This window comes from Anastrepha obliqua, chromosome 3, assembly GCF_027943255.1.
Source record: "Anastrepha obliqua isolate idAnaObli1 chromosome 3, idAnaObli1_1.0, whole genome shotgun sequence".
Taxonomy (NCBI): domain Eukaryota; kingdom Metazoa; phylum Arthropoda; class Insecta; order Diptera; family Tephritidae; genus Anastrepha; species Anastrepha obliqua.
In genome coordinates, this window is record NC_072894.1 from 82894083 (window position 1) to 82911515 (window position 17433).

General features: G+C 38.2%; 1 protein-coding gene across 8 annotated transcripts in view; it reads right to left on the minus strand.

The window, feature by feature from the left end:
- Positions 1 to 7586: 7586 nt before the first annotated feature.
- LOC129242477 (protein spaetzle 5) overlaps positions 7587 to 17433 on the minus strand; it is a 62031-nt gene continuing 52184 nt past the window's right edge. For 7 of the 8 annotated variants that reach the window (XM_054879138.1, XM_054879136.1, XM_054879137.1 and 4 more), the window contains 5 exons: positions 15977 to 16294; positions 15575 to 15826; positions 15322 to 15518; positions 15185 to 15251; positions 7587 to 8088 (listed from right to left, as the gene is read on the minus strand). In XM_054879138.1, coding sequence (XP_054735113.1) covers positions 7920 to 8088; positions 15185 to 15251; positions 15322 to 15518; positions 15575 to 15826; positions 15977 to 16294 — 1003 coding nt within the window. In that variant the 3' untranslated portion in view covers positions 7587 to 7919. The remainder of the gene's footprint in view (positions 8089 to 15184; positions 15252 to 15321; positions 15519 to 15574; positions 15827 to 15976; positions 16295 to 17433) is intronic. The other variant, XM_054879139.1, reaches the window with a different exon arrangement.

Sequence of the window (17433 nt, forward strand, 5' to 3'; positions counted from 1 at the left end):
ACGTGCAGATTCGCATCAGCTGCTACAGACTAGGATAGCCGAAGCCGCAATAGCGGGCAATACTATCCTGTTACAAACAAGTGAGGGGTGTTCGCAGGGGGGAGTTTTATCCTCCCTCCTGTGGAGCCTAGTAGTAGACGACCTGTTTCACTTGCTGACAAACAACGGAATCCGCTGTCAGAGATACGCGGATGACGTTGTAATTACAGCGAAAGCGAACACTCTTTGCGATATATGTATGATACTTATGCGAGCTTTAAACCTGACAAAAAGAGGATGTGCTGCGGTTGGTCTGGACATACACCCGTCCAAAAGTGATCAAATTTGAGAGAACCAAACGATCTGTGCCGATGGGTTGTTTTCCAAGCATCTGCCATCTGTTTATGTGCAAGTTAAACTTAGGCAGTAATATCTGGAATGAGCGTATTGCCATTATTAGTGACAGTCAGGTGGCACTCATAGCCCCAACGTCCTGTGAGATCAGATCCCCATTGGTACTGGAGTGTATCGAGAAATGTTCCTGCAGAAGATATGTATATGAACTTTGACGTTGAATACGCCGAGTATCGCAGATGGAATGATTAATTGTATGAACTTCACAAAGGCAATCAGAGATTAGTATATCCAATTCAGTATATCGAATTTATTACATGAGACGGTACATTGTCGTAATGTGATCCTCAAAGGTATAAACTCGGAAGCCACTTAAATTTACAGTATCCAAACGGCACGCACACACACATATACCTACCCACACAAGCATTTAGAGAGACAAAGGCACATACACAACGCAACAACGAACTAGTACGTAATATGTATAGTATACTGCTACAACACCAACAACATCACGTATAGTTGCAACAAATAAAGAAATGATGTTCGCGGCAATGCGTTACTCGGCGATCAAATTGTCCTGCCAAAAGGACATTCACATTGCCAGTTCAAATAACAAACAGATGCGCACAAATGCCACATACTTCATGTACACTTTTTTCTTTTTCTTGCATATGCGCGTATGTATGTTTCTGTTTACATGTACGTAAGTGCAAAGACATCAATGAAAACTTGCCTTGACTATTTGCTGTTCAAACACATGTGGACACATAAGAACAGATGCAAATGCATACTTGTTTGTATGTATGAATGTGTGCACCTACTTACGTACAAATTTCGTCCTGAGAGTACTTGTAGGTCGCGCGCCTATAAGAAAATACTCATATGTGAACATACGCACATACATACATACATATCCATCTATCAGCGAAGGAGTGCCATAAAATTAAAGAAGCAATGACAGAAAAGCGAAGCTCAAATATAGTACTTGCGTATTTACATATACGGTATATGTACATAAACACTTACATGCATACATACGCGCTTATATAAATAAAATATTTGAAGAGGAGTTGAATGTACTCCCGACTTCATTTGGCATAGGGCCTCAGAGGCATTCATAGTCGCAAAGTCGGAGCAAAGCCAAAAAGTTCTCAGCGCATCGGTGCATCTGGCTGGTGCAGTCGGTTTGCCCATTTGCTCGATTGTGCTGCGAACCGATACAACAAAAATGTAAGCAACAAGAAATATGCCATCGAAGGCTTCCGACAAACACACACACATACATATATGGCCCGTAGTATGCCAACGATGAAAACAAATGCACATAATTCCAAAGGTGTATGTGAGCGACGAGCAGAGAAGCAAAAGGGAGTGCGCAAGAAACAAAATGCCAAAGCAGCAGGAACAACTAACACCAATTTATATCTAGTTGCATGTGTGTGCGGATGTGCCTGTCGTGTGTACACCGTTGCCAACGAAATACCACATTAAAATAACGACCTTTATTGTTATTGTTGTTGCTGTTGTTGTGTATTTTGAATTTTCAGCTTTTCCGAAATCATGAAAGGAGCAGATGTTAAATTTTTTCGATTGTTATTGTTCCTGCTTGCTGGTTTGGCTGATTGGATGACTGGATGGCTGGTTGACTGGTTGACTGGAGGCCTGCTTGCAGCCTGCCAACACTGTCACTATAACAATCGCTTTCGATGATATTGCTGCTCGATGTTGTTGTTATACTAGCTGCCCTTATTTGGCTGTGTGTTAGCTGTGGTTGTCGTTATTGTTGCCGCTATTAGTGCTGGCGCTGCTGCTTCCTTTCGCGAGCTGATCGAAGGAACATTTGCACGTCGAGTACCAGCGGTGACCGTTGCGCTTGCTGTGTTTGCTATTGTTGTACCCAACTCGCCGTTGCTGTCGTCGGCTTTTGTTTAGTGCTGCTGCCAACATGCTCACATACATACATACATGCACACATACATGCATATATGCATACGCAGTAGTTATTGACGCGCCTTTGGTTTGCTATCATATTTAGTTGACTGCTTACGCGATAACTGATGTACATAGTTATTGTTGTTTTTGTTGCTGTTGCTGTTGCATTTACTACTGCTTTTGTCTGTTTCGGCATTGGCTTTCGTGCAGTTACTTTCGTGAAATAAACTTAATGACGTTCTTAATGATGGTGTCAATGCTTTCGTTGTTCTTCCTGTCGTTGCCACTTCGGCGGCGGCGGTTAATAATGTGAACTGTAATAATGAGCATGCATACATGCATACATTTGTGAATATATGCACACATACATACGTATTTGCGTAAGTACGTTTGTGTCCACATCCGTTTGCAACAATAGTTTTTTGCCCTTAATTATCTTTGTTGTGGGGAATGAATACTTGAGTACATCATTTGAGAGTTGTTGCTCCTTTTTGCACACGTCTTTGTTATTGTTCTTGCCGCTAACGATATTCGCACAGTTAATGATGAAGCCATTCAACGCTTCAATGTGCCAATATCCTTGAGAGAGGAAATTAAAAGGCACAAAACTTTGTAGCTACATAGTTTACAACAAATATCTATGTACATACATATACATATGCACATATTTATACGTAGATATGTATGTATATATTATATATTCGTATACAAATAAATTAATATATTTCAACATGCATATTTACATTTGTGGAAGTATTCTTTCGTATTGCTGTAAAATGAGTTGAAGGACTTATTACAAGGCACTTGAAGTACCCGCGCTGATGCCTCATTAAAGCTATCATATTTTCGCTGTTAGCATTTTTAATATCTACTTGTTACAATACGAAAAAGTACAACATTATTTCGCGCAAAATAAAATAAATAAATTGCATACAACAAGTCGAAAAATTTTCAGATTAGTAAAATATAAAGTTGAGTAAAATGGAATTTCATTATATGCAATATCAAAAGTTTTGAATGTATATATAATACAGGGTGTTCTATTTACAAATAAATAATAAATATAAATAAATACATGACGCATGGATATCTTTCAATCAATTTCAGTCACTGAACGTCTAAATTTTATTTTACTCAAATGACACCCACGGCTGGAACAACAGTATTCCCTTCTGTTATTGGGTATGGGAAAAAACTTCCGAATTATTAACGAATTATTTAAACAATTACAATAATTAAATATTGGTATGGGGAAAAAGAAATCCATTATTTTCTTGGTATATGGCTGTCGATATCTTGTAAAGTAAGTATCAAACAATTTAAAGTGTAGGTTCATTGTCAAGGAGACATGAGGAGACAACAAAAAATCTACTAGAGTGAAATCGCAGTTTAAGGCGCCGAATTTACATTTGCCGTTTTGACTAATGATTTAATTTTCGATATTCGTTTTTAATATTTCCCAACGACATATGTACATACATATGTTCAGGCGAGAAGCAACTCACCCAACTTGTAAAAGCCTAACCATAAACCAATTTCTGATGCATCAAGATTTTATCTTTTGTTTTTAGTTTTTCTTTTTTTTCAAGGTAAAACAAATCGATAGTTCAAATTCCAAACTTCTGACGGACTACTCTGTATACAGACATGCATTCATGTGTGCAAATGTGCATTTATTACTCACTTCTTTAGTAAACAGATCAAATCTACAGCGTATACGAAATGCAGATAAGTATTTTTTCTCTAGTCGAGTTGCGCAAAAAAGTAAGCTAAGGGTTCATTCTGCAGTACGCGTGGCAACAGGCACTTTTACATATATTTTTTAAAAGGTTGAACTATTTTCCAGACTCAATTTGTTTCTACATTGGTAAAAAGTTATATTTTGGATATATCAAGGGAAGACAGCATGCAAACAGATTTCATGATTATGCTTCTACAATATAGCTGTAATTCTGAGGCAATTGTTGGCAAATGTTTGAAGACTTATGTGGTCAGACACAGGCCAGGTCTCAGAATCATATAGGAGAATCCATCTTAAAAATAGTTTTTGACGATTTCAGATATGGTTTTGCCATAATATCTCAGAATTTCATATAAAATGGGAACTGTAAATCATTAAAGGTGTCATAAAATGAACAAAAACTACTGCTACAAATATTTGGTGAACTACATGTTTACGTCTTTTTCTTAACCTATCAGAAAAATACAGGGTTGGCCACATAACGTTTGCTTTTTGAACTACCTATTTTTTTGAGAATGGTAACACAAATGACATGTGAAATGAGTTCATAATTTACTTAAAGGTTTGACACTTACGAAATGGGACGCTTTACGCTTGAACAAAATTGGGAAATATTGAAAACCTATTTCCAAAGTGGTGAGTCTTCTACTCAAACTGTGAGAAATTTGTAAAAAAAATTCAAAAAAAAAGATTTGCCAATAAGACAGTTTGTGGATCAATTTGTTAATCGTGTTCGTGAAAGTGGATCGTTAATGGATAAAACAACACGTGAACGTGCTTCTATAGTGCCTACACCTGAAAACATTGCTGGTGTAGCCGAAAATGTGCGTGAACATCCAACAACCTCAACTCATCATGGTTCTCAAGAATTGAACATTTCGCGCACTTCTTTGAGGAGAATTTTGCATAAAGACCTCGGTATGAAGGCTTACAAAGTTCAACTGGTGCGAGAACTGAAGCCTAATGACCATCCAATGCGTTTTCGGTTCGCTCAATGGGCAGAAAATCGTTTGACCGAAGATGAGCATTTTTATCGAAAAATCATATTTTCTGATGAAGCTCATTTTCACATCGGTGGCTACGTCAATAAGCAAAATTGTCGGATTTGGGGCTCAGAAAATCCACACGTTATTGTAGAGAAGCAAATGCATCCACAACGAGTCACTGTTTGGTGCGGTTTTTGGTCTGGCGGCATCATCGGGCCATTTTATTTCGAAAATGTGCGAGGAGCCACGGTTACAGTAAATGGCGAGCGTTACCGTGACATGCTCAACGAGTTGTTTCCAAAAATTGAAGGGGATGACATGGACGACATTTGGTTTCAACAGGATGGTGCAACTTGTCACACTGCCAAAGTTACATTCGAACTTTTGGCTACCGTTTTTGAATTCCGATATCAATTGGCCGCCTCGGAGCTGTGATTTAAGCCCGTTGGACTATTTTTTATGGGGAGCCGTTAAGGACAAATGCTATGCGAACCATCCAGAGACGATTGATGCTTTAAAACACGAAATCGAAGTTGTCATTCATGAAATTGAAGCCCAAACAATCGAAAATGTGCTTAAAAATTGGGATGATCGAATGGCCTACTGTAAAGCCAGTCGTGGCAGTCATTTGAACGATATTATTTTTTATTCATAAATGACAATGTTCAGTTTTCAAAATAAAAAAAAAGTTTGAAAAAATATTGATTAGTTTTTTCTTTTATAGCCGATTCAAACAGCAAATTTTACATGGCCTACACTATACTATTCTAGAATTTAATATTATACTACACTCTTTTCAGTTTGTTGCACTGTGTAATTAAGCTGCATACAAATTGTAAGCCTACTATTCAAATAATACATTAAGAATATATGAAAAACGTTTTATAAATAGTACTTTCTTTAGTGAATTTTTACTACGCCTAAGAAAACCGAATACCCGTAGACTATTGACAAATATTTCGAAATCCCGAAACTGCCATTTATACAGAATATACATTCCTAGTGCTCGTCACATTAACAAATAAAGTGAATCTTATGACACACATACACATGCATATGCATGTTTGTAAGTATGTCGCAATTTTACATTTCTACGATGATCACCAGGATGCCGAAGGATTTTCATTTTCATTATATTACAGCGGCTATGTTTTTTCATCTACCTGATACGGTTTTCATCGTACAGACAAGTATTTACGTCTCTTACCTGGGTGCACGCTGTTGCTGTTGCTGATGCTGTGATCCCGTCACATAATTACACATACATGCAAACACTCAAGTCAGTTATTTTTTAAAACACGCGGTTGACATATTTTCGAAATTCGTCTCACACATATGTACATATATAAACAAAACGTAAAAACAGGCTGCTTGTTTTCAAAATCTTATTTGAGTCTATTGAATTCATTTAATTTAATTTGTTTTTCAGTTCAGTTCATTTCAATTAATTTCATTTCCTTTAATTTCCTGTAGATGTATATTATTTTCTTATTTATCTGACCAATTCATTTAACTTAATTTACTGGTATTATTTTCTTATTTTATTAGTTTTTATTTTCTATTTCATTAAAAAATTAGACATTTGGCTGGTAGGTCCTGTTTCACTAGTTTCGAAAAGCCGAAAACAAAGCCAGATCAAATAATCCTATTGAATCCTCGATGCGGTCTTTAAAAAACCCTCTCTAGCAAGCACATCTTTGGTGGGGATATTTCGAGAACCGAACCTCAAATTATTAAATTAAAAAAGTCATTGTTGTTGTTGTTGGTATTGCAGCTTCATGAGCAGTCCTTGGTCTGATAGTTTCGGTAACGCTGCACCAAGTCGTATCTACAGAGGTGGTGACATTTTTTAAATTAGGAAGAATGGAAAGAATGACAATGTAGGTCAAATTAGTTTGTCGCGTACTCATAACACAACAACAACTTTCCGTTATTCCATTTAAACATCATTCCGAATTAAAGGTAAATTGAAGAAATCAATTATTCTAATCACACTACCTTCTATAGATACGCCTTACGTAGCTCTGACTGTCGTGGGAACGATCACAGAGAGCTAATTGTAAAGGCTGCTGAAAAAGTTTCGTATTGCTTAAAAAGCCCAAAAATATTAACCCAACTATCTGATAAACTGGCAACGCGATCGGTTCGAAGGTGCTGTGAATTACTATGCTCTCCAAACTTGTCTGAGAAAACTCCACCTCCAACCCCACATTTGCTCTTGAAGCCATCAATGCATAAGCTGTGATTCCAGGCAGGCGTGCTGAATTGCTTGCCCCTGTCAAATGTCGACGAAAGCAGAATTCTAAGAGTTCTGTCTAACAGAGGTGGAAGAAAGAGGTGAATCTTAATATGCCCGAACGTCGTTTCCCTTAATTACCCCATTTCTCACAGTAACAACGAAAATATAACTCTCACTCTTCTCTTTGGAGTGTTTGGTGGCTCGCTGCAGTGGAAGGCTTATGTTTGTGTATGCTTTATAACATTCACGAAGATGTCTCGTCGCTAGAAAAATGTGAAATCTCCTTTTCGTTGAAATGACCAAGTGAAAAAAAGAACAAAACGACTCTCCTTTCAATTTTATATTCATTTATGCATCTGGTTCTTTCTAATAAATTGACATTAATATGATACATATTTTTAACATTCATTTGCTTTAAAATTAGGAAGTATTTTTCACTTTGTTTCCAAGAATTATTTGATGCTACAGATCGTTGGAAATGTTTTAATGTTTCATGATGTGGAGTTTTCGCACTTTTTTTATTGTTTACAAATTCGATTTAAACTACTTGAGTCTCCATAAATTAATTATTTAATCAATAAATAAAATGATTGCATACAAATTTTGGATTTAATTGCATGCCTATTCACTATCTCGTCGCCAGTCACTTGCAAATTCATCCAACGCATCCAATTCCTTACTTCGCTCAATTCGCAGCTATCGTACAAACGCAGCAGCTCGGAAACCAAAATGAGTCTGTGTAGAGATTCTGGCCGTTGGCCTGCAATGCAATCAGTCGTTTCTGTACGTATTTCTGTTCGCATCTGGAGTTATAACCGTTGGGCAGTTGGCAGAGATTCGAGCAGGTGTTTGATCTGCAAAGACGAGTGAGAAATTAATAAAACGAAAAAAATGCGAAAATGAAAACAAGCGCAAATAACGAAAAATACAAATAAAAATGAGGAAAACAACAAGTGCAGGTAAATAAAAACGCACACTTTAAAGGTGCAATAAAAGTAAGGCGAGAATGAGTAAACGAAGAAGAATAATGCCAAAAATGCAACAACAAAATGTGTATCGGCAAAGTTTGGAGAGTAGAGAGCAGAGTGTAGAGGTCTGCACGCAATTTTTGCTTTCGTCGATGCAATTTTTGCATACGTGCATACATATGTACATACACATATACGCACAGGGCCGCCGAGTTAAATCCGAAAACATTTTTTCCATCACTGTTAGTGTAGTAGAGTGGGATGTTAGTGTAATAGTGAGTTGAGGACAGACTGCTTTTCTTGGCGGAGTAAAACGCCCAAGGGGATGATTGAGTAGTTTGACTACAAGGCATAAGCCCTGACATTGAGATCTAGTTGCCTGATCTGTGATTACCTTTAAAACGGTCCTGATTACCTTCATTAATCAGGTTAACGCGAAACTTCATAATGCTAAGGAAGCTCTAAAGATTGCCACAACGAATAGAAGAAAAGTTGGCTCATGTATATAGGCGCATCGGGTACCGGCTGATGTAGGTCAGTTACAATATGACAGAGATTACCATCCCATTGTGTCCAGATACGTGCAAATAAGATTATGATGGCGGAAGTAAAAAGCTCGCAACGCTTTTCCTTTTTTTTTTGGCAACGAAGTTAACATATTTAGTTAGGATTATCCTTATGAAAATGGTCTACTAGTTTTACCGACTAGTCTTCAATTCCTGGGCAGCTCGGAAACCAAAATGAGTCTGTGCGTTTCCAAGCCGGCTTACCAGAACGGAATCGATGGAGCCAGCGCTTCGTATCTGTATTTAGTCCACAAGCAACACAAATTTCTTCGTTCACCTGGTCCGACTTTTCAACTTTGTCGTAGTGGTATACTGAAGAATGTTTGCAGTTATCTCTTTTCTACTTTTATTTTGGAACGCTGTAACACTAATTGGCTTCACCAAACATAAAACTGCCAAATGAACTTTTTTGAAACATTAAAGCACTTTTAAATCACCGTTTAATATATATACAGGGCCCGCCATCTATCGTTACGGATTTGAACTAGGTATTATTTGAAGAATGGTAACACTTAGCTGTCATCTGATTTGACAGAAAATTAGTTTTATTCTTCTGCTGAACGAAAATGGTTGTGTAAATGCTCAAAGAACGCTGGGAAATATTGCGACATTACTTTGAAAGTCATGGTAATGTTGCAGAATGTGTACGAAAATTACGTACGGCAATGGGAAGAAGAAAAGCACCGAATGAAGCGTATGTGCGTTACTTTGCGAAAAAAGTAAGAGAAACTGGGTTGCTTATTCTTATTGACAAACCAACGCGTGACCGACCAAAAACCGTGCGTACACCCGAAAATATTGCTGCTGTGGCCGAGAGTGTTCGTGAATCCCCAGGAACATCAGTTCACCGTGTTTCTCAACAATTGGACATTTCGGAGACATCGTTGAGACGAATTTTGCGTAAAGACCTTGGTATGACGCCGTACAAAGTCCAATTGGAATGAAGTTGTGTTCCATCATTAACCGGAAGGATTGTACTTCAAAATAAAAAAAAAAAACAGTTTGGAAAAATATTGAGTAGTTTCTTTTTTATAGCATTTTTAATTCCGTAAAGTTATATGGCGGACCCTATACATATGTACATGCATAGGCTGATGCAAATAAACGTCGTGAGATTTTTAGCGGAAAAATTCAGACTTTGCTACTTCACCAATATTTTTCAGTAGATATTCCTTAGTTTTACTTTTAAGATCAGTATTTCGCATTTACTTGTACAACTCTGCGCACATACATACGTATCTTCGTACATGCATTCATGCATAATTATGCAAGCATGCTGCATGTTGAACGGGCCGTAACAAGTGTTTGTTTAATTAAAAGTTGTAAGCATCTAAGGTATTTCACGTAGCTAACCTATGCAGGGAAGATTTTCGCGGCGTGCACAGAAATACATGAGCCAGGATACATGAGTCTTCCCCTTATCGGTATTTCTCCCCTCCTGTGGAGGTCCGTCCCCTTATTGTTTGGTTGTTCGCGTGGCTATCGCTTTTATATGTCCCCTAGCAAATCGTCATGTTTGTAATATCCCTTCGGTTCAAAGCCACTTTGTACGCAATTTTTCAGTTAGGGGAAGCTTCCATACACACACAATAACACTTAAATGCACTTGCATATCATCAAAAAAACCCGTGCAATCATATACGCACACTCCCTGACGCATACATACAGATATACGCGCGCACAAATAATCAGCAGGACCTCGGTTAGCGCCGCCAGGAGAGTTATTGCGCACGCGCATACTTTTTCTTTGCGATGACCCCATTTTTCCCAGTTATTTTTGAGCATTTTTTATAATTTCGTTTTTCACTGTTTTTTGAGGTGTTAAAATGTATTTAACCGCAGTTATTATTTTACTGTTCAAATAAGAAATCATAAAATATTTCATCCAAAAACACAAAGGGACCGCGCGCTCTATTAGTTCATATGTATGTATGTTTTGTAAAAGTATATTGAAATTCAAATTCTGTAAGTAATACAATGATTATGCCTATGCATTTCGGCATTGAGTACCCCTGTGAGCTGGGTAAAAAATTAAAGCTTGCCTGAGCTAATTTGATCCCCTGATTGATTGTTCGTTGAGGGTTAAGATTGTTTTACTTTTTTTTGTGAGTTTGTATTATTTATGTGTCAATAAGTGTGGCAACTAGTGCGGAATGCATGGAAAGGGGGTTTTTTGTTGCCAAAAAAATCAAACAGTACAAATTATGATTTCTTTTGTTTAGCAAAAGTCAGAAGAGTGCAAACAGGGGCATTTAAATAAAACTATTTTGGAATGCGCAAAGGTACCACATGCATGAATATAACACAATGCGTTTTATCCTATCCATTATTAAAGCTAACCTCAAGTGAACACTAACAAAGGGTATTGGCCAAATTCACCCGGGCTCCGTAGCCGACTGGGCTTGTGCATGTCTACAATTCGGTAGGTCTTGGCTTGAAGCCCACTGTGCATACAAAACATCAAATTATATAAAAAGTTAGGGTAGCTTGGAGAGGCTGACCATTGCGATACAATAGGTTGGCAAACTACTCATTCTTGAAATATTCAGAGTGCCTGGTGAATCTCAGAAGTCCCTTTAAATCATTATTTGCCAACTTGTGTAAGGGTCTAAAAATGGTTACTTTAAAAAGCGATGCCTATTGTTGCATTTTGTGTGGTAGTTACAGAAGAGTTGGGGTTGCCATAAGTAAGAACCTGATCACAACTTGCTTGGCATCTGCCATGTAGCTCGTCTCTATGCCTCTACAACCAATGGACCCTAGTGTGATGGATCTATTCTGCGTCAAGGGCTTGAATGTGACTGAACCAAGAGCTCTAGTTAGCGCCTAATTGTCACTAAATTTAAAGACATCTCATGGAGGTGCGACTCCGATTCAAGAACCTTTATGCTTTCGTCTGTTTTACTCTCTTGAATATTGTTTTTTAATAATGATTTTTAGTTAAGTAATTTATGGCGGCCGCCGTAACCGAATGGGTTGGTGCGCCGCTTTCATTCGAAATTCAGAGAGAACGTAGGTTCGAATCTCGGTGAAAGACCAAAATGAAGAAAAAGTTTTTTCTAATAGCGGTCGCCACTCGGCAGGCAATGACAAGCCTCTGAGTGTATTTCTGCCATGAAAAAGCCCCACATTTGCCGTTCGGAGTGTTCTAAAAGCGGTTAATTTCTCTAAGTGTGTAACAACATCAAGACGGTACAAATAGGAGGAGGAGCTCGGCCAAACACGCAAAAAGTGTGTACGTGCCATTTATATACATATATATATCTATATTACGGCGATGTATTTTAATAAAAAAAAATTGTCAAAAATCAATTTTTTCATTCAAATTTCATATTATTTAGTATACATTTGAAAATATATATGTATTTTGAAATAGAGCTGTATGTGAGCACATATTAAATAGCAAACATGAAATAAGTATATATGTATGTTTATATTGTTCTTTTTAGTCATCTTCTAATATATCCCGGGCAACTTGTGCTAAATTCTTTAATTGAAATGAAAAGTGTCTACTCACAATTTTTCATCTGCAGTCACGCGGGTAATTCGTACCAAAGCAAACGAATGCAGTGATTACCGAGTACCGCTGAATATGAATCGTGGCTTGTGCTTATGCTGAATGTTCAACGAGTTCACCGCACAGTAGGGAATACCATTCACTCATAGGTACACGGAGAACAGTGACTGATTCGTGGATAACTTTATCATGCCTTCATATTAGATAAGTTTTTATGAGAACCAGCAATGGAAAGCAACTCCATAGGGATTCACCCGCTCAAGGCCAAAAAGATGGTAGCAGTAGTACAAAAACCAAATTTATATGAGTTTTGTTTTTGCATTTTTGTGGTTTGAATATCAAAATTAGTTGATCACTTAAACAAAACAAATCACTTTGAAATTCAAACAGCCAGAGCGAAAGCTAAGGGTGCGACCAGAGTGAGCGCTGAAAGCCGAGCCGAGATTGTCAGTGCGATAAAGATTGTCAGTGCGATAAAACTGATTACATACAAATCAATACAAATAAGCTTGTGTATAACACAGTGAACGCCGACAAGAGCAGAGAGCAAAGCCGATGAGTGCGAGAAAACAGTTTCAAAGAGTTTTGCGCGCTTTTTTGCATTGTTGATGTTTTCCAAACTCTTTTGTGTTAATAATTGCATTAATCACACTAGGAGAAGCAAAATACTCGTCATCAGATGAATCCATTACCCTGTACAGCAATTTTATAAACACAAATGAACAACAAAATTAAATGACATAAGAGCAAAACACATAGAATAAACAGAATTTCAGCGCTGATTCTCGCATTCACTGTGTTATATACAAATTTTCTTCTCGCATGAAAATAAGCGTCAATAAGCTCGGCTCGGCTCCGCTCGGCATCAGCGCTCACTCTGCTCGCACCCTAAGAAACGAAAGGTATGCTGCACGAGACAGGGCTAGTTTACTTGCTCGGCAGCCCTTGGTCTCTGCGCCTGTCTGGTCACCGGGAACCAGTAATTCGCAGCGCCAGAAGCTTCAGACTTACCAAAATAATGCCCTTCGGACAGCGACGGGATGCCTCCTAATGTCCCCACTACAACAAGTACACGACGAGGCTCAGATGTTACATGTGAAGGAGCAAGCAGTTTCTGATAGGATGCTACCGTAAAACCCATCCATGCATACACCTGCTTGAGTCCGAGCCACCTACCAGGCATGCCAGAAGGCACATCCTCAATTACGTCGACGAGATCCAGGGCAAATCAGATCGACAATTATTGGACCGGACTGCATTTAGACAGACAATAAACGACACTCATCGGGATACCCTTACAACCTTCTTAAGCTCCTAACCCCGAATGCTGTCATCGGAGTCCAACCACCTCCCACAGCAGATATAGATCCCCCGTGAGACCCGCGTAACTCTGGCACATATACTATTTTAGCAGACTAAACTTCTACTTATCTAGAATCGACCCCGACATACTAAACATATCGCACCCTAAATACAAAAGGGTCACAACTCAAAATGTGCCTTCTGCTGAAATATGAACGAGACGTTATCAATAAAACGGTTCGCGGATGACATATGGCAAAAATAATTTTTTTGTTTTTTGGTAGGACTGTTATAAGCTTACATGGCAAATTTCAGCGTGATATGTCACATAGTTTGTTTTCTGTGCTACTGTAAACAAGTCAAGCTCGAGTGTGGAAAATTTTGAGTTGTGACCCTTTTGTATTTAGGGTGCGATATGTTCGGCATGTGAAGGCACCCCGCACGACACTAACCACCTTTTCACATGCCTCATCAAACCAACTCATCTAACACCCCTCTCCCTCTGGACCCAACCGGTCGAAATAGCATATTTCCTGGTGATTTACATTGCACTAACAAGGTTTCGTATTGCTGTTACAAAAACAACAACAAAAGAAACGAAGACCAAATCAGCCGTTTTAACTGAATTCGTAATTCAAAATCTCAAATTATCAAAAGCAATGTTTATAGGTTAATCAGCGGTCTGTTTGGTTCTGCTTCAAAAAATGTAAAATTTTTGATGAATTTGGTTTACCAAGTAAAGGGTTGGTCGTGACGACTTCTAGTTTTGTTTTGACGCTTCTAGAACAAATTTGATGAGATAAAAGGAAATAAAAAAAAAATTGAATCCAAAAACACAAAATTTGTGTTGATTTAACATTTATGCATACATACATACATTTTATATTTTTTGATATTGAAAGCTATTAAATAAATATATATTTATTTAGTAGGCAATTGAGTAGTGAAGTCAGCTCTCGGCAAACAAAACTAACACTCTACAAGGCTGTCGTACGTATGGCGCAGAAGCTGGGACGATGACGATATTCGGCTCTGAAAGTATTCGACCTGGTACCAGCTGGTAGTAGCGGAAGGCGGAGGAAGGCCTCCTCGGCGTTAGAAAGATCAGATGGAGAAGGACTTGGCTTCACTTGGTGTGCCCAACTGGCGCCAGTTAGCACGAGAAAGAAACGACTGGCGCGCTTTGTTAAACTCGGCCAAAATCGCGCAAGCGGTTATTACTTTTATTATTTTAAGATTTTATAAGAAGTGAGAAAAGCAGGTTGGGCATTGAAAATTTTTTAGTTACATTCGGAAACTATTAATTTGATCACTTGAATTAAGGCAAAATTACTCGAAGTATTAAAATTCCATCATACCGTTAAAATAATATTAAAATCGAAGTTTTTTTGCAATTAACGCAATTTTGCAATGAACTTTGCGCGCCTTTTCAGTGTAAAAACTCTTCCCAATAACGCATTTTTATATTTAGCCAAGACACGAACCGTTCAATCACATTTTTAATAATCTCATCAATTCATTTGAATTTGCCTCGCAGCTTTATCACCCTGTTTTTATTGCATTTATACTAATATATTTTAAGTTATAACAAACTTACGCGCACAATTCTGCTTTCACCATTTGCCGCGCTGTACTTGGCTCATTCACCACAAACATCCAATTTCCTAAAATAGAAACAATAAAGCTGCTATAATTGTAAACTCAACAAAATCACCACACACATCGTTAACTCACCTTTGTTATTGAGCGCTGCTTGTGGAGTAATAAATTGAGAGGTGGTCTTGCAAAGCGTCTCACGGCCGGGGCTTTGCCGTTTGGTGCGCGTTTTTGGGCCTTTGTTAGCGCCAATGATATCCAAGAGATCCATATTGAGTGAAACGTCGCGGGACAGTTTCGATGAAAATGAAGAGCTTTGGGAGGATGAAGAAATGCTAAGTAAAATAATACTGTTGAAAAAGAATAATGTTTAGTGCAGGGGCGCTACTACCTGCGTTTCGCACGGCTAGCTGTTGCTGATGCCGAATCTGTGTCGAATGATGTCAATGCCGCGGTAAAATTACCGCCTACTTCTACGCCTACCACACCGTCGATATTGCGTGAAATGCGCTTTAGCCAATAGGATGGACTGTCTGATGAAACCTTGTGTCCACTGCCGGGCGCTCCACCGTTTCCACCTAAATTATAATTGCTCACTTGATTTTTGTTCAGATGCTGGCCAGCGGAGGTGTAGAACAGAAATCTGTACGGAATTGATATTTTACTACGTAAATATACTGCGAAAGTCAAAGGTGGGATTTTAAAACTCACTTAGAAGTTCCTTCAACATAGTGAGTGCGTTTTTTTTGTTTCGTGTGTGTTTTGTTTGTTTTTGTATGTGCATTATACTCACGTAGGGGTCTCTGTAGTTTGTGATTTTGTGATGATGAACGTATTGTCACTACTGCTGGTTGGTCCTACTGCAACTCCACCTGCATTGCCGCCACCATTGCCTGGAGTACCGTATTTGTAGCCATTAAAGCCGTCGCCGCTACCAAGTCCTCCGTTTCCGCCGCCATTATACGGTCGCTGGGGTGAAAAAATAAATGCTGGATCATAGAAGACGGGCGTCTCGTGCCACGTCAACGCAGAGAACTCATCCCATGACTCATCGACGAGCAAATTTTTAGCCTCATAACCCCATTTGTGAACTAGATGCTTGATGAGATAACTGTAATAGTAATTGCGGAAATAAAAATAGTTACTTAGTTTGAGTAAACATAAACCAATGAATACTTTTACATACAACGATAATTATGCTAATTTTCAGTGGAACCATTACAAACTTTTATGACCATCAGCTTGGTATGAATGAGTGTAAAATGTTGCCAACTACACGACAACTACGTACATATTTAACGAGCCGCCTAGTGAGTGAAGGAGTGGTCCAATAATTTCAATTTCAAAACGTTGGGTCAAAAGAGCTTTGGAATTTGTCTACTATTTATCGAAGAGCTTAATGCATTTTGAATATAAATGGAAAAGATTAAGTCAATTTTTCATAATCTCACGAGTATATAAAATCTAGTTTGTCGCTCAAGTCTTTGGTTTTCACCTAACTTGAAGAAAAAACTTCAATTCAGCTTATTCGACTTCAGTTAAGTACATACATTCGTATATACCTATAAGTACAAGCACAAATGTGCGTCAAGTAAACAGTTAAACTATTTTGAAGTACATGAACCACCATTCCATCCGCTGCATTTTTGAATACTATAAAAATACTGTGCAATATGTTTTTCAGCGGCTTTTGCGCTGGTAGAAAGCTTAAACCTTCCAATTAACTGTGAAATTTAACTTCATACGAAATATATATACATTTATGTATATGTCAATCTGGTCCAAAGAGTATCCCGATTTAAGTACCTAGGATATTGGCTTAGCGAAACATAGACAAATGACAGAGAAATTTGCTATCGGATTGAAGCAGCGAGGGAAGTTTTCTTCTATTACAGGAAAGTTCTTTCGAATAAAAGTTTGAACATGAAATTAGGTATTCGGTACCTTACATGTTACGTTTGGTCTGTTTTGTTGTACGGTGTGGAGGCAACACTAAAGGTTCGAGTATGAATAAATTAAAGGGGTTTGAGATGTGGTGCTATCGGCGGATGATGAAAATATCTTGGACAGACAGAGTTAGTAACAAAGAAGTCTTAACGAAACTTAGAAAGGATAGAGAGCTGTTATTAACGATAAAGTGCCGCAAAACCGCATATTTTGGTCATATTATGGGTGGTCCTAAATATGAGTTGTTGCAACTGATTGTGCAAGGTAAAATCGAAGGCAAAAGAGGGATTGGAAGGAAGCAAA